The 27,294-nt window shown below is 44.7% G+C and overlaps 1 protein-coding gene across 10 annotated transcripts in view; it reads right to left on the reverse strand.

Annotated features, from left to right (window-relative positions):
- The window catches only part of TTC7A (tetratricopeptide repeat domain 7A), a 914,714-nt gene that overhangs the window by 550,883 nt on the left and 336,537 nt on the right, over positions 1-27,294 (reverse strand). For 9 of the 10 annotated variants that reach the window (XM_063918709.1, XM_063918713.1, XM_063918708.1 and 6 more), the window contains one exon: positions 5,148-5,285. In XM_063918709.1, coding sequence (XP_063774779.1) covers positions 5,148-5,285 — 138 coding nt within the window. Of the gene's footprint in view, positions 1-5,147; positions 5,286-5,878; positions 6,541-27,294 lie in introns of those variants that run through there. The other variant, XM_063918718.1, reaches the window with a different exon arrangement.

Genomic DNA, 27,294 nt, shown 5'->3' on the forward strand with positions numbered 1-27,294 from the left:
CAGGTAGACATGATCAATTTCAACAAGGTCACATGCTGCCTGTCGACAGTTCAACACTGCAGATGTTCTCATGTCGACCTGATGACTTTATACCACACCAGCCTGTACCGCCTTGTCAGTAATGTGACCCTGGGTGCAGGAATAGGCTGCCGTGTGCCACCTTTACCTGTACAGCCTATTTCTCACAACAGAAATATTATAATTCCATTGCAGATTTTCCTAGGATTCAGCCTAGTCTTACCCCTGGATTACCAAAATACGTGAAAATATGGGTTTTTAAGTAACTCTTCCCCTAAATGAATGCCAATTTTTGCCCATGTAAACTTAAAAGTCTGTAGGTGACCACGTAAAGTTTCTGCTTCATAATTATGGGGGTCCAGTGTAGTAATAAGAATGGGGCGCTGTACAGAAAGTGTTTATGCTTTCTTTGAGCAAATGTTGAGCCAGATGAATAAAAATAGTTAGATTTCAATGGTTCCAATACTATAGCTGAAGTAAGAAATATACAGGAACACTATTAGGTTGTTGCTCATATACTTGTGCACTAGATGTGTACAGAAAACAGTGGTATAAGTACTCATACAATCCGTTATTCCCGGAACCTTGTAGCAGTCTAGGGCTCCGCGGGTGCTGTCATGCACAAGTGTCCGATCTCTGAGATCCGTGCTGTGTAACCACAGGAGATGACTGGGGGCCTGATTCAGACCTGATCTTCGATACTGTGTGTTTTCGCACAGCGGGCGATTAGGCATTAACTGTGCATGTGTATGCACCGCAATGCGCACACGCGTCGCCAAACAGCAGGCATCGCCGGTCAGCGACGGGCTGGTGCGAAAATTCTAATCGCACAGCCATCCGCATGCTGATTGACAGGAAGAGGCGTTTGTGGGTGGTAACTGACCGTTTTCTTGGAGTGTCAGGGAAAACGCAGGCATTCCCAAGCGTTTTCAGGGCGGCTGTGTGACGTCAGCTCCGGGCCCGATCAGCCTGTTCTCATTGCACTGTAGGAGTAAGTCCTGGGCTGCGCACACACTGTACACAGTGGAAAAATCATTCACTGGTGAGTGAGGTGTGAACGGATTTGCAGCTGTCCGCTGACTGAGGGGGGTTTTAGCAGCTCGGCGTACACATGCGATCGCACACTTGCACGGCGAATATACACTCCCCTTGGGCGGCGACTATGTGATTGCAGAACTACAATTTTAGCAGCCCAGCGATCAGGTCTGAATCACCCCCTGAGTCTCTGGCTTGGTAAATCTAGCCCTGTCCCCTCTGAGCCCCACAACACTGTCCTGCCACCTCCTCCTGCATCCCTGTTAGAGGCGCCACCAGGGTGGTACTAGGTGGCGCTGTTGCTCTTGCCCAGCAGTCCTTTAGCCTCCTGCAGCCGCCTTTCCCGGGAGGATTAGGTCCACCCAGTACTCAGATGCCCCCGGGTTTTTATGATAGACAAGGCTGCTGTGGGAGGCTGGGCGAGGTAAGTTACGGAACTGGAGTCAGAGTGGGACACAGGAGGAAGAACCAGACACAGGACAAACGAGACACTAAAGCACACTACTGTGTGTGACTAGCACGGAACCACTGCGGCAGATGGTACACACTAGCGCCACAGCACTGGAGTTGTCAGTGGTGCAGTCCCTGGTAGCAATACAATACTATACGGGCAGACAAGGGACAGGACCGGATTGCTAGCAATGCCGATACCAATGAACAAACTACTGGACCGGACTGCGGAGCAGAACCGGCACTGGTGGGCAGAGGTACAGACAGGCAGGGATGGTATATAGAAGCGATCGCCAATGGCGACACAGTATCGATAAACAAACAGGTGGACAGACAGGCTCCGGTAGCGGAGTAGCCGCTAGTAGCGACACAGACAATACATATGTAACACAGCGGAATAGACGCTCCTAGTGACACAAACAGACATACTGTGGGACCAGACTGACAGGACACGGGTAATAACACAGGATACAAACAGAAGCTTCAGTTGAGCAAATACAGACTGGAGTACCCCGGATTGTGCACAGAATCAGGGGACATAAACAGAAGCTCTAGCTGAGCAAACACAGGCTGGAGTACCCTGGATTGTGCACAGTATCAGGTACTTAAAAAGAAGCTCTTAACAGAGACAGTATAGACTGGAACACCCAGGATCAGGCACTTGCAGGGAAACAGCAGGCTCAGAGTATGACAGGATTACATGAACTGTTCAGGGTTCATCAGGGTTTGTCAAGGAAGACTGACTATAACTAGCCCCTAGGTCCCAGGCAGGCTGTGTAATAGAAGACACAATGGGGGGAATTCAAAGGTTTGAAAAGTCGGTTTGGTGTCTGTGTTTTCCTGTCTATTAGATAGGGAAAAATAGACACCCAACTGACTTTTCAAACAATTTAATACCCCCTAATATCCAATCAGGATAGCCAAAAAGGACAAGCCCCCTTAATGAGGCGAGTCACTGCAGGTGAGCAGCCTGACACACAAGGCCTAGCGCTAATGGTCCAATTATGCAGCAGCTGGACTGCACACAGAAGACATAGGAAGTCAGGCTGCAATTACACAGACCCACCAGAGGGGGCTTGTAGCAATCCCACAACGCGTCCTGTCCCCACCGAGTCCCACCCTCCTCTGAGCCGCACAAAGCGTTCTGTACCCCCCCAAATCCCGCCCCACTCTTAGAACTACTCCCTATTGTGTCCTACAGGGCCATCCCGCCACCTACCAAGAACCGCCCTGCTCTCTCTTGTGAGGTCTGTAATATTAATGCACAAAAAATGGATTTATCAACAGGACAGCAGCTGGCGGCAGGCTGGCCCCCTGTGTCCCATCGGGCCCTAGATGGTTGCCCTTGTCGATAATCGGGCCATGGTGATGTAGGTGTCTGCAGCTGAACACAACAGCCATCGGATGAGCATGGTAAAGACGCAGCCAATGTCTGACAACTATCACAAATCCGGTATGCAAAGGAAAAAAGATTTTCCATCGGATTGGGAACATCGGTGACTGCATCGGTTTCCGATGTCTATCATTATTGCAAACCTGCTCCTTTCAGTACATGGACTCTTTCACCGTCTTATTAATGTTCATGAATATTCATAGCTGCCCAGGAGACGGCTGCATATAGGAGACACTAGAACAGCTGTCATACACAGTACATGTAGTATGCTTATTAATGTAACAAACATAGGAAAGATAGAGAGGTGTTCGGGCCCTGACAACTAATGCATTGTTATGTATCCACTTACAGTACGGTATTTACAGTATATTGCCATGGAGCCGGTACACTGTACAATAAGGGATTTACTGAGTGAGGTTCATGTCTTGACTGTGTTTTTCAAAATACTGCCGAATGCTGTCTTAGCTGCTGTATATCAAGCCTATATATCAGGCCTGTTACACGTGGTTTGCACGCCAGCCCCGCTGCAAATGAAGGAAATTAGTGCAATTGATTTTATCTGCAATTTGCTAATACTCTAGTCACGATGCCACCGTAGGACTTGCAGAAATCTGAGGATCTGTGACATGGGCTGCAAACCTAAACACTGTGATCATCATATACACTAATGGACTCAGTATGATATCCCCGCTGGCGGGATGCCGGCGGTTAGAATACCGACGCCTGCCTTTCCCTAACCTCCCCCCTAAGTGCCTGACCCTAACCTCCCACCGATGGTGCCTAAACCTAAAACTCCCCTTCCCTGCAGCCTAACCATAACTCCTCCCCCCCCAGTACCTAAACCTAACCCCCACCCCCGCAGCCTTCCTGCCAGCTTCCTTCACAAACTGTGTGCAAGTGTACCTAGAAAAATTGATGCTGTTATGAAGGCAAAGGGTGGTCCCACCAAATGTTGATTTGATTTAGATTTATCTACTGTTCATTCACTTTGCATTTTGTTTTGGTAATTGATACACTTTCATTTGTGAAAGCATTCTTACGCTGCAGCATTTTCTTTTTTCAACACCTGCCTAAAACTTTTGTACAATATATATATATATATATATATATATATATATAAACCCTCCTTTAAAAATCCTGCTTCTTCTACTGAGTAAGCACAGTTACGTATATACAGAAGTGCAGCATCATGTGAGTTTTGCTATTCTATCTGTCTCATAATCCCCTTCCCAACTTCATAAACAACAACTTTTTTATTCATAAAAACAACAACTGGGCGGAGTCAGACATCTGCAGCCGCTCCGCCATACGCTCGCGGCAGCCTGCTTACTAGCCAATTTCCTGAATCCCACCCGCGCATCGTGCATATACGTGCATGCTTATCCCACCCACTGCTTTTATGGCCGCAGCCGCCATCATTAATATTGGGAGCTGCACCTGCCCTGCGCAAAGGAGCCAGCACAAACAGGCGGCACATCTGGGTACACATGCTAAGAACATGCACAGAAGGAGACTGATACACCCATGACATTCCCATGAGAAAGATCAGTTCTGTGCAAACCCCGTCCCTGTGCACACGTTTTGTCCGGCGCACGCGTAGGCAGCTGTTTTATTCTACAAGGCATGTGCAGTGTGCAGATATCCCATTCTCACCTGCGTTAGAATTAGGCCTCAGTCTTTATCAAATACAAAATGGCATGGCGTGGTGCATTGCTATCACGTCACAGGGGTAGAGCCACGAGCGGCAATACCCAAAGAGCAGACAAACTGGGCCTAAAGGAAGAGTTAGGAGTGACTGCACCTGGGCAAACCATACTGGAATACAAGGGGAGCAAATGCATTCATTTGTTTTTGCATACAGGGTAAATACTGGCTGACTGGCATGTAGCCCACATACTATATAGTAACAGCTTTGCTTTTGCACTGAAATGTAGAAATAAGCTAAGGTGAAAACTGGCCATTTTGTGTCCTGACCCTAAACCCCGCCCATTATGCTTAGCACAAGCTTAAACCATTATTAAATACAATGAAGAACAGAAAACATTTGAGTACATGTAATAATAATTTTAAGTATATTAGTAATTAGAAGAAAAACATAAAGAAACCGTTTTGTATTATACTGATGATACATATATACTGTGACTCCATAGCATAGCTGAGAGAAAATGTAACATCAAAGAGTTCTGCACTTAAAGTAAGTGCTGCACAAATGTATGGCCAGGCCAACCTTATCAGCAATACAGCACCATACCTCAGAAAGCATGGCATACTGCCCTCTCCTGGCCATTGTAATAGTCAGCAGGTCATATACTGCAGATGCATTTTGAAGGCTAACGGCCCGGTCTTCCTTCTGGTCTGGAGCTTGGCTGATAACACCATCTCTGTTAGCCTGTTAAGATAGAGACATGTCAAAGAGTGTGCCACTGATTTACCATAGAGACATGCCAGTCAGACTGTGCTACTTACTTACCATAGAGACATACTGTATCAGTCAGATTGTGCTACTGACTTACCATAGAGACCTATCAGTCAGATTGTGCTACTGACTTACCACAGAGATATGTCAAAGAGTGTGTCACTGATTTACCATAGAGACATGCCAGTCAGACTGTGCTACTAACTTACCATAGAGACATACTGTATCAGTCAGATTGTGCTACTGACTTACCATAGAGACCTATCAGTCAGATTGTGCTACTGACTTACCACAGAGATATATCAAAGAGTGTGCTACTGATTTACCATAGAGATAAGCCAATCAGTGAGTGTGCCACTGACTTACCATAGAGACATACCAGTCAGAGAGTATGCCGCTGACTTACCATAGAGACATGCCAGCCAGGGAGTGTGCTACTGACTTACCATAGAGACATGCACGTCAGAGAGTGTGTCGCTGACTTACTATAGAGACATGCCAGTCAGAAAGTGTGCTGCTGACTTATCATAGAGACATACCAGTCAGACAATGTATCACTGACTTACCATAGAGACATGCCAGCCAGAGAGTTTGCTACTGACTTTTCCAGAGTTTTATGTGCTCAATAAGAAACCCATCAATTAAAAAAATTACAACTGTTATCTAGCAAATATAATTTATTTAACTTCAAAATAGGTTGCTTACAGCATAGCCAAGCTATGATGTATCAGGACAATGAAAACAACTGCTTGTGCAATTGTAAAGCTCTGTGGCATATGCTGGTGCTACTGTATGTGAATGAGAACTAGCAGTTTTGGACCTGTCCCCGCTTCTCCTCTGGCCTCATCTGTAGAGCGTGTCCGGCTCCCACTGCACATGTCACGGATATTACAGCCCCCGCCCCTCCAGCACCCGGTCTGTTTGGTGCTCGTCCTGTCACGACCCCCTTGCGATATCCTACACCCACTCCCAATCCACAGAAAAAGTGTCCAGACAGCGGTCTACAAGCAAATAATTGGTTAAGTTAGTGGGGGAGGGGGATGAGTGGCCTTGCCAAGTCGGCTAGAGAAAGTGGCGATATAATGGGTGATCTTAGTGATCACTTTCGGATCAATCACTATGTAGACCATTAGGTGGCCATACAGTTTCACAGAGCATTTCTGAAAAATGCCTCCTGGATGTTCCCCATCTTATCAGTGTCTCTGCAGGCGGGTGCTAATGAGAGGCGTAACCTAACAACACTGTTGCTAAGTAACAGCTGTATTACAGTTACTGACAGTTGGTCTGACCTCTGACCTCTCCCACCAGCATCAGTGATGTCATTACCTGACACTACTGTTCCCACACCTACTCAGCATGTCAAACAGAACAGAATTATCCAATTTTATAGATAATTATAATAATAAAAATAAAATGAAGCTAAAACAAAACAGTAATGTATTGAGCTGGAATCGCAAACAGAGACGTGAAAGCCAATAAAAATTGACAACCTGCTCTAATCTTGTCCACCTCCCAAATATCTAACACTGTACATAATAACTAATTACTGCATATTTACTAAAACCCCTTTCACACCGCAGAGTCGGTCACACTCGGGATTTTGTACACGGGTGTTTCCTAGGCGCTCCCCAGCTGAGACCCCTTTCAGACTGGCGGCCCGACCCGACTTACTGCTGGGTTGGTGACGTCACCCACGACGTACAGTATCCCGAGGCGGTGCTTGGAGATGAGATGATCTTCAAGTACCCTCCTCTTCCTATGCTGTGAATGGGTGCGGCTTACCTGCTCGCACTGCACCGTTATTCAACAGCGCTCGTTACCTGGGTTGAAATACCGGGTCGCTCAACCCGGGTTTTTAACTGGCCTCTTTCAGACTGTGCCGCAAGCCGGGTGGCTGCGTGTTCACCGACGTCGTAGGTTTGTAAAACCAAATCATGTGCAGGTTAACATCTGTGGTGTTTTTGAAGTGACTTTTCTCATTCTGGCGCGTCTCAGTCACGCCGGGTGTCTCGCACAATATGGCATAAGGACAACCAGTAAGTGAGGACACAACTGGAGTGATCCATAAACAATAACACCCTATACTATACTGAAAGAAGAAGTCCAGAGCACACTTGCCTATTCTCATGATTTTTCGGCTAGTCCCCTGATCCACCGGTCCACTTATAACTTATTAGTGAAGTGGGGATTAATGACATGAAAAACCAGCCACTTAACGTGATGATTACCCCCCCCCCCCCCACACACACACACACACACACACACACACACACACACAAAGCCGCACAAATATATAGGGAGCTGTCCCCCCCCCCATGTCCATAGGACCCCATTATAAAATAACTTCCCATCCCATTTGGCAATAAACCCCCCAGTGGTGTTAAATTCTGAATATAGTACCCCCCTTCACACACACCCTTAGTAGCATATAAAAGCATGCTTTTAAACCACCACCTGTAGAAAGACCCTCTTTTTGCACTTAATGCAGAGCGCAGAGGAGTTTGTGTCAGTCCCCCATGTTGCAGCTGATCAGCCAACTTGTGCTGGGAGAGGAACTAGGCCCACCCCGCACTGTAATTCCCCGGCGCACGCGCTCCAGAATGCTGGCCGCACAGCATTCTGGGCCGCGATTCTGGCAGTGATGTCAACGGTCAGAGACTGCTGCCTCACTGCCGAGTCCAGGGCACACAGCGGGGGCAGCGCGTCGCATGTGATGTGACCTGCCCAGAAAACGTACTCCTGGCTGCAGATGCATCAAATGCAACCAAGCCAGGCCAGTGGTTAAGTGGCCAGCAGGACCTCCTTTCTCAGTAAATAGGGGTCCGAGCATTTGATGTGGTAGGTTGTATATTTTCCAAAATGCTATGCCATGTTGGGCTACCATATTATTCCAACTCATTTTATGCTTTTCATTCAAACACATTAAAAATAAATAAAATAAAATAAAAATGTATTTTTATTATGTGAAATTATGCGCAAAATCTTTTTGCAGTTTTGGAAAGGTGGGTTTTTGCAGAAGCAAGAACCACAAAGTATTGTCTGTTGATGATTAGAAGATAACAAATAACACAATTGCCTTTACAGTAGTTCACTTTCTTGCACTATCAATAAAATAACTTTTAGGCTATTTTGGGTAGACTGTTTTTTGCCATGAGAAGGATAAAAAAGCAGACTAATGCCATTTTCTGAAATGTAAAGTTTTCTGGAGGCATATACGGGTACTACATAAATAATGAATGATGTTGATGTTGCAATGGGGTGTGGATGATTAGATCGACAGTGTCTAGGTCAACAATGTTTAGGTCGACCACTATAGGTCGACAGTCACTAGGTCGACAGGGTAGGAAGGTCGACAGGGTTTCTAGGTCGACATGTGCTAGGTCGATAGGTCAAAAGATCGACATGAGTTGTTGTTGTTTTTTGGGTGTCGTTTTCTTCATAGAGTGACCGGGAACCCCAATTAGTGCACCGTGTCCCCGCGCTGCGCTCGCTTCGCTCGCCATGCCAATTGTAGTCCACGTGGATCGTTAAGTATGAAAAAGTTCAAAAGAAATAATAATTTGAAAAACTCATGTCGACCTTTTGACCTGTCGACCTAGCACACGTCACCCTAGAAACCCTGTCGACCTTCCAACCCTGTCGATCTAGTGACTGTCGAATTATAGTGGTCGATTTTAAACATTGTCGACCTAGACAGTGTCGATCTTCAGACCGGATCCCGTTGCAATGTGACCAGCCCAGAAAAGTAACAAAATAGGGTCAGCAAATATTGCGATTTTCTTTCCTGCAAAGGGAAACAGACCCCGTCTGTCACACCATGGCGACTCCGCTGTAATAAAGCACTACACCAGTGGTTCCCAAACTGTGTGCCGCGGCTCCCTGGGGTGCCTCGGGACACTTGCAGGGGTGCCTCGGGTTGGTGGTCCAGAACCAATTCAAATTCTGCATGGTCAATGTAAAAAGCAAAGCCAGTGTTAATGGCTGCCAATCATAAAATATATTGAGAATCAGAAGCAAATCTGGTCTTTCACCACATAAGTTACCCTAAGGATGACATATAAAGACAATTTACTTAATTTAATATTTCTTTCTAAATTTTTCAATAAGAAACTATTGGCTTAGGGGTGCCGTGAAAAAAAGTCTGATACTCTAGGGTGCCGTGATTCAAAAAAGTTTGGGAACCACTGCACTACACACTGGGCCTAATTCAGTAAGGAATCCTTTGGAGCGCATGCTGGGGGCCACCCATCACTGGGCAAGGCTGCCCAGTATGCTGACTGCTGCCTCCCCCCGTGTTCAACAAGCAGAAATTGCGAACGCATCGCAATTTCTGCTTGTTAGCAGAAACTGAGGATGGCTCCTGCTGGTCTGGATCATCACGCAGCCGGTGCGATCACGCACCTAACAAGCCCCCGTTCACGCCGCCCCCCTCCCACCGTTCGCGCCACAACGCTTCGTCTCCGCCATGGAAACCGAGCGTTGACGCCAACCCCCCACCCCACCCCCCCCCATGACCGCCTCTGCCTGATTGACAGGTAGAGGTGATCGCATTCTCTGCGGCATCCCCGCAGAAAGTGCGGGCGCATGCGTAGGGCGATCGTAATTATTCTGGTTGAATCGCAATTTGCGATCCAACTTGAATTAGTCCCACTATTATTATTAGTTTAAGGCACTAACGGGTTCTGCAGCACCGTACAAGGAATACTCAATGCATCCTTACTTTAGTATGCCCAGTGACATAATCAGAAAATCACAGCATTCAAGAATGGAGAACGAGAAGGAGAGTGACAAGAAAGCACCTGTCCTCCAATTGCTGGAGACAACACAATACTGCGGCAGTAATGGACTGGGTCCCACGGGAGAGCCGCTACTTGTATATGACATTTGTTGTGATAAATCAGAAGAGAAACCGACATAGACTGTGCTAATGTGACTAGTGGTTGTCGCATTAGTGCTTATCCCTGCTGTCTGGCAGCACTGAGCGTGCTCATTGTGTGGATGGGGTATGTCTGTGTATGGTAATGATAGGCTAATGTGCCCTCACCTCTGTTACTGTGCGCCTGTAGTAGGGATATTAGGTATTAAGCTCCATGGAGCAGCGGAACACGTACCCGAGAAAAGGTTTTATTCTGCCATGTGCAGAATACGATGGATATATATAAATAAAAAATAATAAAAGTTGCAGATAAAATTACCAGTCCACCTTTATATAAATTCCCAATATGTTATAGGTTTCATACGAAAGAGAACCCTGGATACTGTACCCCTGATGAAGAGCTTGGCTGGACTCTCTGGAACGCTGCCATTTTTATAACGGAATTCTTAAGTGAAACAAAAATCAGATATTTTGGATATATATATCTCCTACTGTATATATCTCCTGGCGCTTATTTCCTTGCTAATGATGGCTGCGATAATATTACTAGTATATAATAGTATTACTCTATAAGAAAGCGGAAACAGAGTTGATTAGAGCTGATGAGGTCGAAGTTCGTAGATAGTCTTACTTGTAAGTTTCTCCTCTGTTGATTGAGATAGAAATCACTGATGCCTATGGCAAATGTAATGTGTCTGCAAGCCAACTTTATATAAGAATGGATGACGGACCATAGATGGAGCTATTTGGTGCGGACGCAGCTCTGATCCATCTGTTTTCAAGGACTCAAATTTCAATTTCTCTTAGCATTCCGTTCACAGAATGGGAACATTAGGCAGCAGAGAATGACACTAGGACCCGATTCATATTTGTAAGTAAGGCAAAAAAGTAAGCATCTAAGTAAGTAAGGCAAAAAACTAAGCACACTGCAAGTGGGACAGATGCAACATGTGCAGAGAGAGTTAGATTTGGGTGGGGTGTGTTCAAACTGAAATCTAAATTGCAGTGAAAAATAAAGCTAACATCAGTGGGCTACATACAAAAGCAGCCAGTATTTACCCTGTACAGAAAACATATAAATGTATTTGCTCCCTTTGCATGGCAACATGGTTGCTTGTTTTTTTTTTGTTTCACAGAAGCTGGGCATATACTATACAATTATCTGGCAGACCATCTGTCCAATCTGGATGCTTGGAATGAAAGTCTGGTATTGGATGAGCAAATTACCTCCCAAACACTGCAAAAAACAGACAAAAATTGCTGTTCAGACAAATTGGTTAAATCACGGATTGAACCAATTTGTCTGAACAAGTTTTTGTCCGTATTCCAGTTATAGGATGATCCATAAGTTATATGACAAATGATAAAAGCTACTGCTCCAACCTTGACCAGAGTTGTGGACCTTATTCAGTAAGGATTGTAATTTCTGCTAAAAAGCACTTACTGCGATCAAATAGTTGCCGCCCAGAAATTGAGAAAAAATGCCCATTGCAGAAATTGCAAATGCATCGCAATATGCAGGCTGATCGCAAAACCATATGCAATTACAGGACCATCGAAGATTTTTCAGGCAAGGTCATCCACAATAGTGGTCATTGCTGACGTCAGAGGCCCTCCTTAAAAATGCCTGGGCACGCCTGCGTTTTTTCTGATACACCTAGAAAACGTCATGTTTCTGCCCAGAAACGATGGCTTCCTGTCAGTCAAACAGCGGCTGAATTGCGATCAAAATCTGTACGCAATTTCTGTTGTTATTTTGCTCGCGGAAGCGGAATCCCGGTGGGGGGCGATTGAAGCAAGCCCCTTGCGGGCTCGCTGTGTTTGCCACGCTGCGGGCTCGCCACGGTTTCTATTCCCACTCTATGGGTGTCATGGACGCCCAAGAGTAGAAAAAGTCCCTGTTGGTCGGCATGCCGACAGTTGGGATTGTGAGTCTGCTGACCGCCCGTCACATGACTACATCCCCCTAAATCTAGCTATACACGGACTAACTTTCCTCCAACCACCAACTGTACAACTTGTCAGTCCAGTACACCTAGCCAACTTTTTCCACAGACCAGCCAACTTCTGTCCAACGTATGACGTCACAGAAGTAGATGGACGTATGACCTCTTTTTCGTCTTTGCATGATGTGCTGTTTGGGGCCTAGTTTTTTAAGTGCCATCCTGTCTGCAACTGCAGTGCCACTCCTAGATGGGCCAGGTGTTTGTGCCGCACACTTGTTTCGCCTAGCTTAGTCATACAGCCACCTCATTGCACCTCTTTTTCTTCTTTGCATGATGTGCTGTTTGGGGCCTAGTTTTTTTAAGTGCCATCCTGTCTGCGACTGCAGTCCCACTCCTAGATGGGTCAGGTGTTTGTGCCGCACACTTGTTTCGCCTAGCTTAGTCATACAGCTACCTCATTGCACCTCTTTTTCTTCTTTGCATGATGTGCGGTTTGGGGCCTAGTTTTTTTAAGTGCCATCCTGTCTGCAACTGCAGTGCCACTCCTAGATAGGTTTTTAAAACATGCCTACTTCTGTATGTTTTGAGAGAGAAAAAATGTCTTTAAAAAAAGTTTTGTATGTTTATTTATCTATCTCAATAAAACTGGGCTATTTTTTTTCCAATGCTCATCCAAACATCTGTCAAAGTCAGAAAAATATCTCTATGCACACTACCATATTTGCACCTCACACAGGTCCGTGCTGCGCATGCGTACGCTCTCCCGTACGTGCGCATACTCACAGTCGCGGGCACCCGCAGGCGCATGGTATGCGTATTTACGGTAGAGTTTATGTGGTTGTAGCATGCGACTCAATCGTAACATATTTTCAGTAATAATGTATTTTGTAGATCATGGTCCCTTTGATAGATTCTGAAAGTTTGGTTAATATAGAATGTTTATGAACAGAGGAATCCCTCTTTGTTTGATACGAAGGGTCAGACAGGAGTAATACAGTGGTGTTTAGTATCCATCGGAAGAATATTTAATTAGAAATATTCCGGTGTTGGTTTGAAGCAGATCAATCGCTCGTGCGAATAGTTATGGACATAAGAAGTTTATGAACATTTACTTTATTTGCACTTTATTACCCATGCGGCGGGAAACCCAGTTTCCCTCCCACCTGAGCAGTTGGAAATAGTCACAGCCCACCTGTATGAATCAACCTATGACCTTTTGTTATAATGCAGAGCCGAATTCCTGTGTCCAATGAACAATGAGATTGTAGGGACCATTGAATTGTATTGTGTGTGGGGCATAAATAGCGGGCCGACCATATCCAACTTCACTCTCTTCAACGGTTCTCATTGCTGATAATCGGGAGCTGGATATCGAGGCGCATGCGATCGTTTCCCCTTGTGCGTAAGTTCTCTCTGTAATCATATTGTCTTACTGTGAGCCATTTCTCTCTCTCCCTCTCTTCTCTTTCTCTCGTATTTTCCCTTGATTAGACTTAATTGTATTGTATTGTATTTCCTGTATAGTTATCTGGTTAGTTGGTTTATGTTATATTGTAGTGTATGCTTTGTACTGTGATTCTTTTTGCAAGTATAATAGTCATAATACATATAATAGGTTTCGGACCCTAAGCCCAGGTATCTGTGTATTCTTTTTAGTGTTAAGTATTCCCTGAGCATCGGTGACGCTCAAGCAGCTTTGTAGTTAATCAGGTTACACAAAGTTGCACTTACACTTTGTCTCTACACTAAGGTTTGCTGTGTATTTCATTGCCAAAGGTATAGATATAAAGGTTTAACGTTGTGAGCGCCGCTACGCTATAGCGAATCATTACGATAGTCAACAGCCAATAGCGTGCCTGCCTGTGATCACTTGGCCGTGAGTGAACGTGACGCCTGAGCGTCTCGATCACGGCTAAGCGATCGATACGCAACTTGCGTACCCTTACGGTACTTCTTACGTAGATAGCGTACAGTGTTCTAAGACCTCATATTGGGTTATATATACGATAAATATTTAGCTTTATCAATTGGCGGCTCGTCCTGTCCTTCACATATCTGCACTAGGTAGATCAGCAGACATTATCCCTCAGCAAAGGGCGGGAGGTTGTCTCGTAGTGCTGACGGGATAAGCGTCTGCTTCGCTTAGATAAAAGAGTGCTGAAGGAATCCGGGAACCGGAGGTAAGAACAAAACGCTAGTGTCTTTTAAAACTGTTTATTTTTCTGTCTTGCGTACACACGCACGCACACATATATATATCTGCATTTCTTTTTCTTTTTTTCATTTTCGTATATCACTCTCCTGTCTGCCAGTTTTTATAGTTGATAGAAGTGCTAAAAGAGATTTGCCGTTATTTCATAGTTTAAGAGTAATATAGTTAAAAGATAGACAAACACACAGTTTTGCCTAGGAGATAAGGCGAAGTCAGTGTGGTGTGTGGTAGATGACCAGGGATCATCTACATTGATAAAAATATAAATTGTGTTACGGTGGATCTTTGCTTTGCGTACACGTGTCCCTAACAAAAGACTTGTGTACGCAATCCAAAGGCAGACGCACGCAGCGTACATTACGCAACGGAGCGTCCGGTTACGCCCACGTAGCTCAAGTCACGATAAGTTGATTTTTAACGCAACGCGATAAGTAACGCAAAGCGGTAAATAGCGCCACAGGCGATAAATAACGCAAGTCTATTTTTGGAAATCTGAAATTTAAATTAACAGATCCTGCTTCTAATTGGTAACACAGCTGGGCTAAAGAAAAATTTCTGCGCAGAAATAGAAATAGAAGCAAAAGTGTACATGTGATGAGTGAGTGTTTTTGTATTACATAAGTTTATATAACTTAGAGGTTGAACCAAAAAAAGAAAAGTCGAGTACTCGTGAGGGACATACGTGTAAGTGACGTGCACGGTGGCTAGGGAGGCATCTCTGGTTAAATATACAATTTTGAGCATTAGAGTATAGCGGACCAGTATAGAACAAGACCAGGAGGTCAGACCAGGAGGTCGTACAGAACAAGACCAGGAGGTCATAGTAGACCAGCAGGTCCAGGTACAGTAAACAGGGAAGTCCGCTATACAGTTCAGAGGCACAACACCAAAGGAAGGGTTGGTGCAAGACCCATATAGGCCGTACAAGCTCTGGCTGAAGGAATTCGCAGTCGTAAGTTTCGATTCCATTGGTCTTTCCGTACATAAGCTTAGTTGTTTGTGTACTGAACGACTGGACCGCACGTAATTGTGTACAGTAGTTAGTAATCTGACCTAGTACCATTAGAGTAAAGGGGTCACAAACGCTATTTGTACATTCTGACGTGATTTGTGTAATTTTTTATTTTTTCAAGAAGGGAAGTTTCGCTGGTCACTCAGGAACTATCTGACAACCTCACCTTTACTGGAAAGAGTAAGTGTTCTGCGGATAACCCTCGCATGTTCCAGTAAACAAAGGTTTTTATAGGTGCCCTGGGTCGAGTGCGCCAGCACCATATCGGTGTGATCAGGTCGCATTGGTCGGCGTGGGCGAGTGAGTGGGGTACTCGGTAAACCGCCACCGTCAGCCTATTGTGAACAATCTGGTTTTCTGTAAGGGTTCGCTGAAGACCTTGATATAGAGATCAGAGGTAGAGCAAGCAACGCCTGCAGAGTTATGGGGGCCAGTTGTTCAGGTAGGGGGCGATCAACCTCGGTTCGGGTTGATCCTGTAAACCGTCCAGTAGGATCGGCCAGGTACGTAATGTGTGAGAAATATGGAAGTCACACAGAGGTTTTATGTGATGAATGGGAGAGAATGACGGTACAAGACCGGGAGAAATTCCCAAGAATAGGTAGCTTCAGCCCAGAAGTGTTACAAAATTTAAGGAGGAGGATATGTCTCATAAAATCAACAAAGAGACGAATCCAGCATTATGATTATTTACAGTTGTGGCAACAGGAAGGTGAGCTACAGAGAGGTTTGGCTCAGGCGGCGGGATCTGGCTCTAACAGAAAACTGATTGCCACGGCCCCGCCGCCACCATACATATCAGTAGAGAAGTTGATTGCGGAGAAGGACGCACTAAGGTGTAACGCACAATCACTTAGTAACTGTGTAAATGTTAATGATAATGTTAACCCATTAACCCATACAAGTATTAACCCGTGCAAGTTGTACCCTGTTTTGAACTTTCCTCAGGAGTGTGATCAAGAGGACGAATCGGCAACGATTTCAGCGCTCTCTCTAGCAGCCACCATAGCAGAGACCACAGTAGGCACAGCTCCACCCACGAGATTAGTAAAGGCCCCTAGCGGAGGGACAGGTGAGGTCGTATCAACTGGTAAGTACGGCACCATGCATTATGCTGAAACTATTTCACCACAGCCTGTAGAATCTACACAGAATGAGGTTGTTAGAATCACACCTGTTAGAGTAATAGCAGTGCCAAATGGGAAAACAGACGCATCAGGAGCCACTCCCATAAGGAACATTGCCATGTACAGCCCATTTTCCCGAATGGAATTAAGGACCATAGTGTCTGAATTCCCTGACCCTAGAAAAGATTTAGTTGCCAGCCAAAAATACATCACAGACTTAGGAAACACTTTAGAGCCCAATAATAAAGATTGGCAGATATTGCTAAGAGCTTGTTTACCCTCCAATGTCGACTCAGCTCAATTTTTAGCTGATTGTGGACTAGATCTGGATGTACCTCTTACAGATGTGTACAACAAAGATAACGTAAAAAGGATAAACTTACAGTTAAAGGAGCATTTCCCAGCAGTTGTTAAATGGAACAAAATATTTTCCATTAAACAAAAAGAGTCAGAAACAGCTGCAGAATATTTTCACCGGGCACTATTAGAAATGGCAAAGTACACTGGTATAGAGGACATTAGGACAAATCCAAACCATCAAGAAGTAGCAGTATCTGTACTAATGGATGGTTTGAAGGAAACATTAAAGGCAAGGGTACAGACCACGCAACCATGTTGGCGAGGTCTGTCAGTGTCCACTTTGAGAGAGGCTGCTATTGATCACGACCGAAACATCACCAGACACAGGGAGTCGCAGAGTGATAAGCTAATGTCGGTAAGTATACAGGCCCTGACCACAAAGCAGCCTGCGTATGTACCACCAAACCCTGTGGGTAAGTCAACTATTGTAACATGTTATTCTTGTCAAAGACAGGGACACTATGCACGAGATTGTAGAGTAAAGAATCCACGAAACTCATACCAAACCCCTAGACAACGACACGACACACGACATTGGGAGCAAGGTCCGCAGAAACGGAGTTATGAGCCACATACAGGGGAAACAAAAAGATATCCCCCAAACAGAGACTGGCATGCCTCTGGTAGTTCCCAACTATCTCCCTCACAAGTAGTTGCTGCCAGCGGGATTCAGGGAGGACACCATACCCAATAGGGGTGTGGCCATACCTGTAATCTGCAGCCAGTAAAATTAATTGCCAATCTTGGAAGTGAACCCGAGATCGCAATTAATGTAGCTGGTAAAACTTTAAACTTTCTTGTAGACACAGGGGCGGCCAAGTCAGTGATAAATTCGACAGTGGGCATGAGAACCACTGGTAGGACAATTCCAGCCATGGGAGTAACAGGAGTAGTCCAGCACTACCCTGTTAGCAAACCAGCCGAGATTACAATAGGGCCTTTGCATACCAAGCATTCCTTTTTGCTGGCTGCATCGGCACCAACCAATCTCCTGGGAAGAGACTTACTGTGTAAAATGGGGTGCGTCATTTATTGTACTCCTGAAGGTGTATTCTTGGACATACCTGAGAATCACGCTCAGGAAGTGCGAGACATGTTAGACTCCCCGTCAAAATTAATGTCACATACCATTATGACAAATAGGAATCCATCCCAAGTAGAAGAGATGACCTCTCAGATACCAGAGTCACTTTGGACAAAAGACGGACAGGACACTGGATTAATGGCAAACGTAGCTCCAGTAGTTGTACAAGTAAAAGATGGTAGGATAGCTCCAAAAATCCCACAGTACCCTCTGAAGCCAGAGGTGGAGTTAGGAGTTTACCCAGTAATAGAGCGCTTGCTACAACAGGGCATTCTGGTAAGAACGTCCAGCACTGCCAATAGTCCCATCTTCCCTGTTAAAAAGAGTGGGGGGAGGGGTTACAGACTAGTGCAGGATCTAAGGGGGATTAACAAAATAGTTGAGAGTCAGTTCCCCGTAGTGCCAAATCCAGCTGTCATCCTAATGCAAATCCCTCCCACTGCCAAATTTTTCACTGTTATTGACCTCTGCTCCGCTTTCTTTTCGGTACCTCTGCACCCTGACAGCCAATATTTGTTTGCATTCACATACAGAGGAGTCCAATACACGTGGACTCGATTACCCCAAGGTTTCATAGATAGTCCAAGTATATTTTCCCAGGCTTTGCATGATTGTTTACAGTCTTTCCAACCAGACAGTGGATCAGTATTGATACAGTATGTGGACGATTTATTACTGTGTTCAGATTCACTGGAAGCATCTCTGAAGGATACGAAACAGCTCCTGTTTCATCTTTCAGACACCGGACACAAGGTGTCCAAAGACAAGTTGCAATTATGCCAAACTAAGGTAAAATATTTGGGACACTGTCTAACACAAGGACTGAGACACCTGACCGCTGATAGAATCCAAGCAATTAGAGACATGACTCTGCCACAAACCCAGCAACAGATCAGAACGTTTTTAGGAATGTGTGGGTATTGCCGTAATTGGATCCCAGGGTTTTCCATTTTAGCGTTACCTTTGCAGGAAATGGTCTCCTCAAACAAACCTGATAGGATTTCGCATACAGACGAGTCCGAAACAGCATTTGAGAGACTCAAACAGTGCCTAACGCAGGCACCAGCACTAGGTATGCCAGACTATGGGAAACCCTTTGAACTATACGGAACAGAAAATGCTGGTTGCGCGGCAGGAGTACTAACCCAAAAACACGGTGATGCCAGCAGGCCAGTTGCATACTACAGCGCTCAGCTAGACACGGTAGCGCGATCCCTCCCCACATGCTTGCGAAGCGTTGCTGCGATAGCATTGCTAGTGACAAAAAGCGAAGATGTCGTGCTAGGCCACAACCTCACAATCCATACGCCACATGCAGTATCAGCCTTATTGAATTCTGCCCAAACCAGACACGTCTCATCAGCGAGATTTACAAGATGGGAATTGGCACTAATGGCCCCCGTAAACATCACCATAAGGAGATGCAGTGCATTAAATCCTGCAACATATCTCCCAGGTGTGCCTGGTCAGGCACAAAGGGTGGAAGGTGAGAGTGATGGGGAAGGAGGATTTAATACAAAGGAAGATACACATGATTGTATGGAATATTTGACCCAAAATTTTACCGCAAGGCCTGACATCAGTGACAACCCACTGGAAGATGCAGAACTCACGTTCTACACGGACGGTAGTTGTCATAGACAGTCAGACTCGGGAGACTTGTGTACTGGATACGCAGTCGTAGATGACCAAGACACCATAGAAGCGGAACCGCTAGGCCCACCTCACTCAGCCCAGGTTGCTGAACTGGTCGCCCTAACCAGAGCATGTGAATTGGCTAAGGGTAAGTCAGCCAATATCTACACCGATTCTAGATACGCATTCGGGGTAGTCCATGATTTCGGAGCCCTATGGCGTCTCAGAAATTTCATGACGGCAGCTGGTACACCGGTAGCGCATGCAGCTCACATAAAAAGGCTTCTAACAGCGATACAGGAACCCGACAGAGTGGCTGTTATCAAATGTAAAGCACACACATATAGCCAAGACCCGGTATCACTTGGTAACAGCCGAGCAGACGAAGCTGCTAAGTTAGCAGCTGCTACCCCCATACAGACAGACACCACACAATTGATGGTATTTAATACCATTAACACACAGAAGTTGTGTGAAATGCAAAATTTGTGTTCCACACAGGAAAAGGCAGTCTGGAAGGCAAAGGGATGTGGCCAGGAGTCCTCAGGACTCTGGACGGATGGACATGGTAAACCAGTGGCCCCCAGAGCATATCTTCCATGTCTGGCTGAAGCAGCTCACGGGCTGACTCATCTAGGCAGGGAGGGAATGTGCAAATTGGTAAGAGCCTATTGGTGCGCCCCAGGATTCTCCTCTCATGCAGGTAAAAGAGCAATGTCATGCCTTACCTGTTTGAGAAAGAATATTGGAAAGGCAATACCTACAGAACCATCCCATATCCCACCTGCCGGCGGCCCTTTCCAGGTAATACAAATTGATTTTATACAATTACCCCCTTGTCGGAATTTGAAATATGTACTTGTTTGTATAGATGTTTTCTCGAATTGGGTCGAAGCATTTCCTGCAGCTACAAATACCGCTATGTTTACAGCTAAGAAAATTGTGCAGGAATTTGTATGTAGATATGGTATCCCTAGAATAATCGAAAGTGATAGGGGTACCCATTTTACAGGTGATGTCTTTCAAGGAATGTGTAAGTTGATGGGAATTGATAGCAAGCTGCACACTCCGTACCGTCCACAGGCGAGTGCGAAGGTCGAAAGAGTGAACAGCACTATTAAAAATAAATTGAGTAAAGTGATGGCAGAGACAGGATTGACATGGCCAGAAGCTTTACCCATTGTACTGTACAGTATCAGAACCACTCCCAGGTCCCCTCTTAATCTGTCCCCCTTTGAAATCTTATTTGGTCGACAACCGCATGTCATGATTAACCCTCAGGATGATTTGAAATGTAACAATGAAGTAACTGTAAAGTACTTGATTAACATGAGTAAACAGTTAAGGAATCAAAATGATAATCTAAAGTTGGTGATTCCTGATCTACCTGATAGTAATTGTCATGACATTGAACCTGGGGATTATGTAATGATACGGAATTTTCTACGCTCAGGTTGCCTTATTGACAGATGGGAAGGACCATACCAGGTCTTATTGACTAGCACTACAGCATTGAAAGTTGCTGAGAGAGAGACTTGGGTCCATTCATCCCACTGCAAGAAGGTTGCTGATCCAGAGAAGTCCCGTGATAAGGAACAGACGGTAGAGGTTGTATCACTGGAGTGTCTGTTCCAGGAGGACTGAGGCGGCACCTGAGCCTTGAAGACCGAAAGCTGTTGTCAACTCCCCACTCCCTTTTATTGTTTTCTCCACTTCCCATCCCCTCTCCCTCAAATTTATTTTTCCTCCTTCTCATTCTTCTCCGTTTCCTCCTATAAGATGGACTTGCCCCAAGAGACTGTGATCCGGATTCTCCTGTTGACCATGATGTTGACCAGAACAGTCTGTTCCGGCGAGAGTACCATGGAGGTCGATAGAGGTTCTGGAATGGGTTCTGATGATAAAGATGGAGGCGTAGTTTTCCAAGATCAACCTAACCAACAAGCAAAGGCGAGTATCAGAAAACGATCCGATAGCATTGATCATAGAAGAAATTGTGACGGATTGTTAGCTGAAGAAAACTGTATCTGTAGGCTCTGTAACAATGTCATTGAGGATGGGTGCATAAAGAAATGCCAATCCAGTTTTAATATCCATATGGACCGGCATCCATTGAGTGATTATCACTCCTTAGTGGGTAATGTATTAAACAAAACAGATTGTTGGGTATGCTCTCAAGTACCTCAAGGTCATAGCAAATCAGGGCTAGTGCCATTTCCTTTAACGATAGGGGAGGTACTTGAGTTAAATGGTGGGAGACCGGTGGACAGGAGGTTTAATATCTCCAGCCCTCCTAGTTTGAAGCTCCACCAATACCACGTGGATAGGTCCCTATTATGTTTTAACATCTCCAATCCCAGAAAGCCGGGAAATTGTGAAGTGTCATGGAGTAACCACACCATGACCTTTTCACATAGAGCAGATAGAATGCCTACAGATACAGAGCTTGTACGCCACATAGCCAGTAGAGGAAAATCTTTCCGGTATAGATACACCTTAGGAAATAGGATTACTAGAGTTGGAGAAGTATCACCAGGATACTGTGCACATATCGTACAACCTGATACGTGCATTAAGCAGATGGAAGAATTAGGGTTAGGAGATTTCACCTGGAAGGTGTGTAATATGGTTATGTCCTTCTCCGTCCCATATGTTCTCCCCGATGATGCATATTTCATATGCGGGAGAAAGGCGTACAAGTGGCTTGCCCCAAACTCTGAAGGATTGTGTTATATTGGAAAAGTATTGCCTGAAGTAATGACTGTAACACATGACAAAATGAAAGACATACACCGTGGTGCCCAAGCTCCTTATACTCACACCCATTACGAGCACGTTGTTAAAAGGCACCTGATAGAGAAGACAGAGCATCCGGCCTCTGATCTGATAAGTGAATCCACCGGGATTCAATTCTTAATCGCGTTAGATTTCACCCGCACCGCTAGAGGAGTGCTAAATTATAAATACATATCGGCGCTCGCAAATTTGTTAGATAATATCACTGAAATGTATGATGACACGTTTAGATATACGGGAAGGGAACTTCAAGCTTATAAAACAGAACTGGTGCAGCATAGAATGGTTCTTAATTACCTCACAGCAGTGACAGGCGGATATTGTGTTACATTAGCAACACAGTACGGCGTGAAGTGTTGCACGTATATCACGAATAGCACAGAGGATCCGGTCGAGGTCATAGACCAAAAGATGGACGATATTCTCCAATTGAAGTGGGAATTTCGCCGAAAACACAATCTCACTCTTGCTGCTGTAGGTAATGAGCTGACTGGTTGGGTGTCATGGTTGAACCCGCGAAATTGGTTCTCCGGTTTGGGAGACTGGGCTCAAGGAGTCATAATGGATGTTGGGAAGTTTCTACTATGTATCTTAGGTGTCGTTATATCGATTGGATTGATATTTAGATGCGGGCAGGCTTTAATGAGGTGCAAACAAAGTACCAGAGTGATGAGTTTGAGGAGTGAGGAAACTGTAATTAACCTGGATTTGATTTATGACCCAATGATAAAAACAATGATGTGATGAAAATGCGATTTCTACGGTCCGTTTCTTTCACCTGTTTTTCTGCTTTTCTCCAAGATAAAAAGACCCCCTTGGACGAGGAAGTCGACGAGACGCTATACAGACAACAGATAGACCAAAGAAGAAGTTTTGACCACTTGAGATATGGACACTTGATGAACTTTGCCATGGATCCCCAGTTTCCCTAGAATTCTTAAACTTACGCTAGCCCAACATTTTTTTGTAAATCTAATGGCATTGACAAAGCTTATTGCTCACGCCTAATGAGCAAAACAGCGCAAACAGCGCAAAGAAGACGACTTTCAACTGATACCGAACAAAACTTCAACCGACAGATGTACATTAACCTGACATAGAATACCACCGCATTTACCGTAATTATGTCTTTTCTTCATTTCTACAACCCTCAGGTAATGACACACATAGTATAGGGAATACAGGCACAGATATCAGCAATCACATATTCCCCCATTCATGTATCATCAACTAAAATGTGCTCCCCATTTTGTTCAAAATCCGAAAAGAGCTCGGTAAAGTTTGACAGCCCATCCACAGACCCGTACCACGGGATAAGAAGGAATTCAAATGTATACTTCGCAATACCTCGAAGCTTGATTTACAACACGTACGGCACGATGATACATGACCCCCCAAACACGGATTCATACACACATGCTTCTGCTATCTCACTAGGTCATACCCTCTTCACACCTACTCCTCTCTCCTCCCTTACCCAACCATGGAAATGAATTAACCCCTAACATATATTTTTCTCCTTTTGAAATGTTTTCAGGAAGTGGCAGTTATTATTGACTGCCAAAGGGTGGACTGTCAAAGTCAGAAAAATATCTCTATGCACACTACCATATTTGCACCTCACACAGGTCCGTGCTGCGCATGCGTACGCTCTCCCGTACGTGCGCATACTCACAGTCGCGGGCACCCGCAGGCGCATGGTATGCGTATTTACGGTAGAGTTTATGTGGTTGTAGCATGCGACTCAATCGTAACATATTTTCAGTAATAATGTATTTTGTAGATCATGGTCCCTTTGATAGATTCTGAAAGTTTGGTTAATATAGAATGTTTATGAACAGAGGAATCCCTCTTTGTTTGATACGAAGGGTCAGACAGGAGTAATACAGTGGTGTTTAGTATCCATCGGAAGAATATTTAATTAGAAATATTCCGGTGTTGGTTTGAAGCAGATCAATCGCTCGTGCGAATAGTTATGGACATAAGAAGTTTATGAACATTTACTTTATTTGCACTTTATTACCCATGCGGCGGGAAACCCAGTTTCCCTCCCACCTGAGCAGTTGGAAATAGTCACAGCCCACCTGTATGAATCAACCTATGACCTTTTGTTATAATGCAGAGCCGAATTCCTGTGTCCAATGAACAATGAGATTGTAGGGACCATTGAATTGTATTGTGTGTGGGGCATAAATAGCGGGCCGACCATATCCAACTTCACTCTCTTCAACGGTTCTCATTGCTGATAATCGGGAGCTGGATATCGAGGCGCATGCGATCGTTTCCCCTTGTGCGTAAGTTCTCTCCGTAATCATATTGTCTTACTGTGAGCCATTTCTCTCTCTCCCTCTCTTCTCTTTCTCTCGTATTTTCCCTTGATTAGACTTAATTGTATTGTATTGTATTTCCTGTATAGTTATCTGGTTAGTTGGTTTATGTTATATTGTAGTGTATGCTTTGTACTGTGATTCTTTTTGCAAGTATAATAGTCATAATACATATAATAGGTTTCGGACCCTAAGCCCAGGTATCTGTGTATTCTTTTTAGTGTTAAGTATTCCCTGAGCATCGGTGACGCTCAAGCAGCTTTGTAGTTAATCAGGTTACACAAAGTTGCACTTACACTTTGTCTCTACACTAAGGTTTGCTGTGTATTTCATTGCCAAAGGTATAGATATAAAGGTTTAACGTTGTGAGCGTCTGCATCGCTGGTGATCTCCTCGTGGTCCCGAGCGCCGCTACGCTATAGCGAATCATTACGATAGTCAACAGCCAATAGCGTGCCTGCCTGTGATCACTTGGCCGTGAGTGAACGTGACGCCTGAGCGTCTCGATCACGGCTAAGCGATCGATACGCAACTTGCGTACCCTTACGGTACTTCTTACGTAGATAGCGTACAGTGTTCTAAGACCTCATATTGGGTTATATATACGATAAATATTTAGCTTTATCACATCCATAAAAGATGGTCAGCTGTGAGGACGAGTGGATGAGCCTCAAATAAATTGTTTGAGGCCAGACTTGGTGTGTTCTGGGGGCACACGTGCACTTACAGTGTCCATATTCCGGTGGTGAGGTACTTCGTTGGTTGGTAGGGTGGGTAAGTGTGGACACGCAGGCAACTAGATCGGCAGGCTTCAGTGTGGGCTTGGTGTTTCTTGGTTCGCAGGAGGAAAGAATGCAGACCTTGGTGTGTTGGGGGGCGCATGCGCAGTGTATCGGCGAGCACGCCTCCGGTGTCCATGTCCAGATGGCGATTTAGGTACGTGTTTGGGTAAGTGGAAGTAGGCATGCATCCAGATGGAAGCAGGCATGGGGGTAAGTTCTTACCCTGCTAGGGTGTCTGGTGGGGAAGGGTCCAGAGTTTTGCTCTTCACCAATCAGCAGCTGCTCACACTGACGATTAATGATGTCAGCGCTCTGTCTAGAGTATGTGACATCATCAGTGGGAGTCACCAGGTCTTTGCACACAGGTAACAGCAGTAGTGGATCTTGCTATGAGGGAAACCAGATCCCTCTGCCATCAGATAAGGCAGCAGGTTGGAACCAGCTGGGGTAAGAGGGTTTGGGGCACATGTGGCAATGGGAGATTGAGTTGAAACCTGGCATTTAGGCCAAATAGCTTAATATTTACAAAAAATAAATAAATGTAAAACTAAAAATAACCATCACTCATATATTTGAGATAAATGATTCTTTTATATTGAGGAGCCACATTCACATTACCTTACAGGTACTGTAATATGTATAGTAACAATGACACTTAGCATATCATACGTACAGTAAATGTAAGATGATATATCATAGGAACGCCGCAGAGCAATAAACCAATAGACAAGGTAGGGTGCGGACAAGGGGAATAGGTAGGGTTTCTTACGAAGGGGGAGGTGTATCAAGCCCTGGAGAGAGATAAAGTGAAGAAGTTGTGCAAAGCAACCAATCAAGTTTCTGCCATTTATCAAGCACAGTCTTTGAAATGACAGTCACTGATTGGTTGCTTTGGGCAGCAACTTCACTCCAAGGCTTGATACATCTCCCCTTGTATCTTGTCAAGTAAGCAGAGGTGAGTAACAGGGAGCGGAAGGGAGTTCACGACTTTTGGGAGAGATTTATCAAAGCCTGAAGAGAGAGAAAGTATCAACCAATCATCCCCTGACGTTTTAATTAGAAGCTGATTAGTATCTCTCTCCCCTTATGATACATCTCCCCTCATGAGCTTGTACCTAACATAATGACGAGTCAGAGTCGCTGAATGGAACTAGGAGACAAGAGACAAGGAGCACTAGTGGTCTACAAACTAGGAGATGTATTCGACCAACGATAATATCGATGGTCGATTCAGCCTACACACTGGAAGATATCGATGGTCAATTTGAGCGATATGAGTACATAAATCTATATCGTCCAAATTGACTGGCATGTATTAACGATGATCGATCAACAATGAACGTGCACTCGCATCGTGCACTCGCATCGTTCATCGTTGATGCAACAACACTGAAAGATATGAACGATTTATCGTTCAGTTATGAACGATATCGTTCATATCTTTCAAGATATCTATAGATTGCAAGCAGGGCCTTCCTACCTCTATAACTGTGTTTCCAATTGTAAAGCGCAACGGAATTTGTTGCGCTATAAAAGAAACTGTTAATAAATAAATAATAAATAAGATATCGCCCAGCGTGTAGGCCCCATACCAAACATATAAAAATACAGTTTTACACTATGTCCTATTAGAGAAAACTGAAATTGTTAGGCTTAAACCCTTCCATTAAACACTGTAACATTATCTAAGATACAATATTTTCTTAGAATGCATATAACAGTAATCCTATTGCACTTATTGTCAGATTGACTGATTGATTGCCTGAACAACTGCCTTGGTGATAATGCTCTTTGTAAATAACACATAGAAACACTGGCTGATCCT

The sequence above is a fragment of the Pseudophryne corroboree genome, chromosome 4 (genome assembly GCF_028390025.1).
Source record: "Pseudophryne corroboree isolate aPseCor3 chromosome 4, aPseCor3.hap2, whole genome shotgun sequence".
NCBI lineage: Eukaryota > Metazoa > Chordata > Amphibia > Anura > Myobatrachidae > Pseudophryne > Pseudophryne corroboree.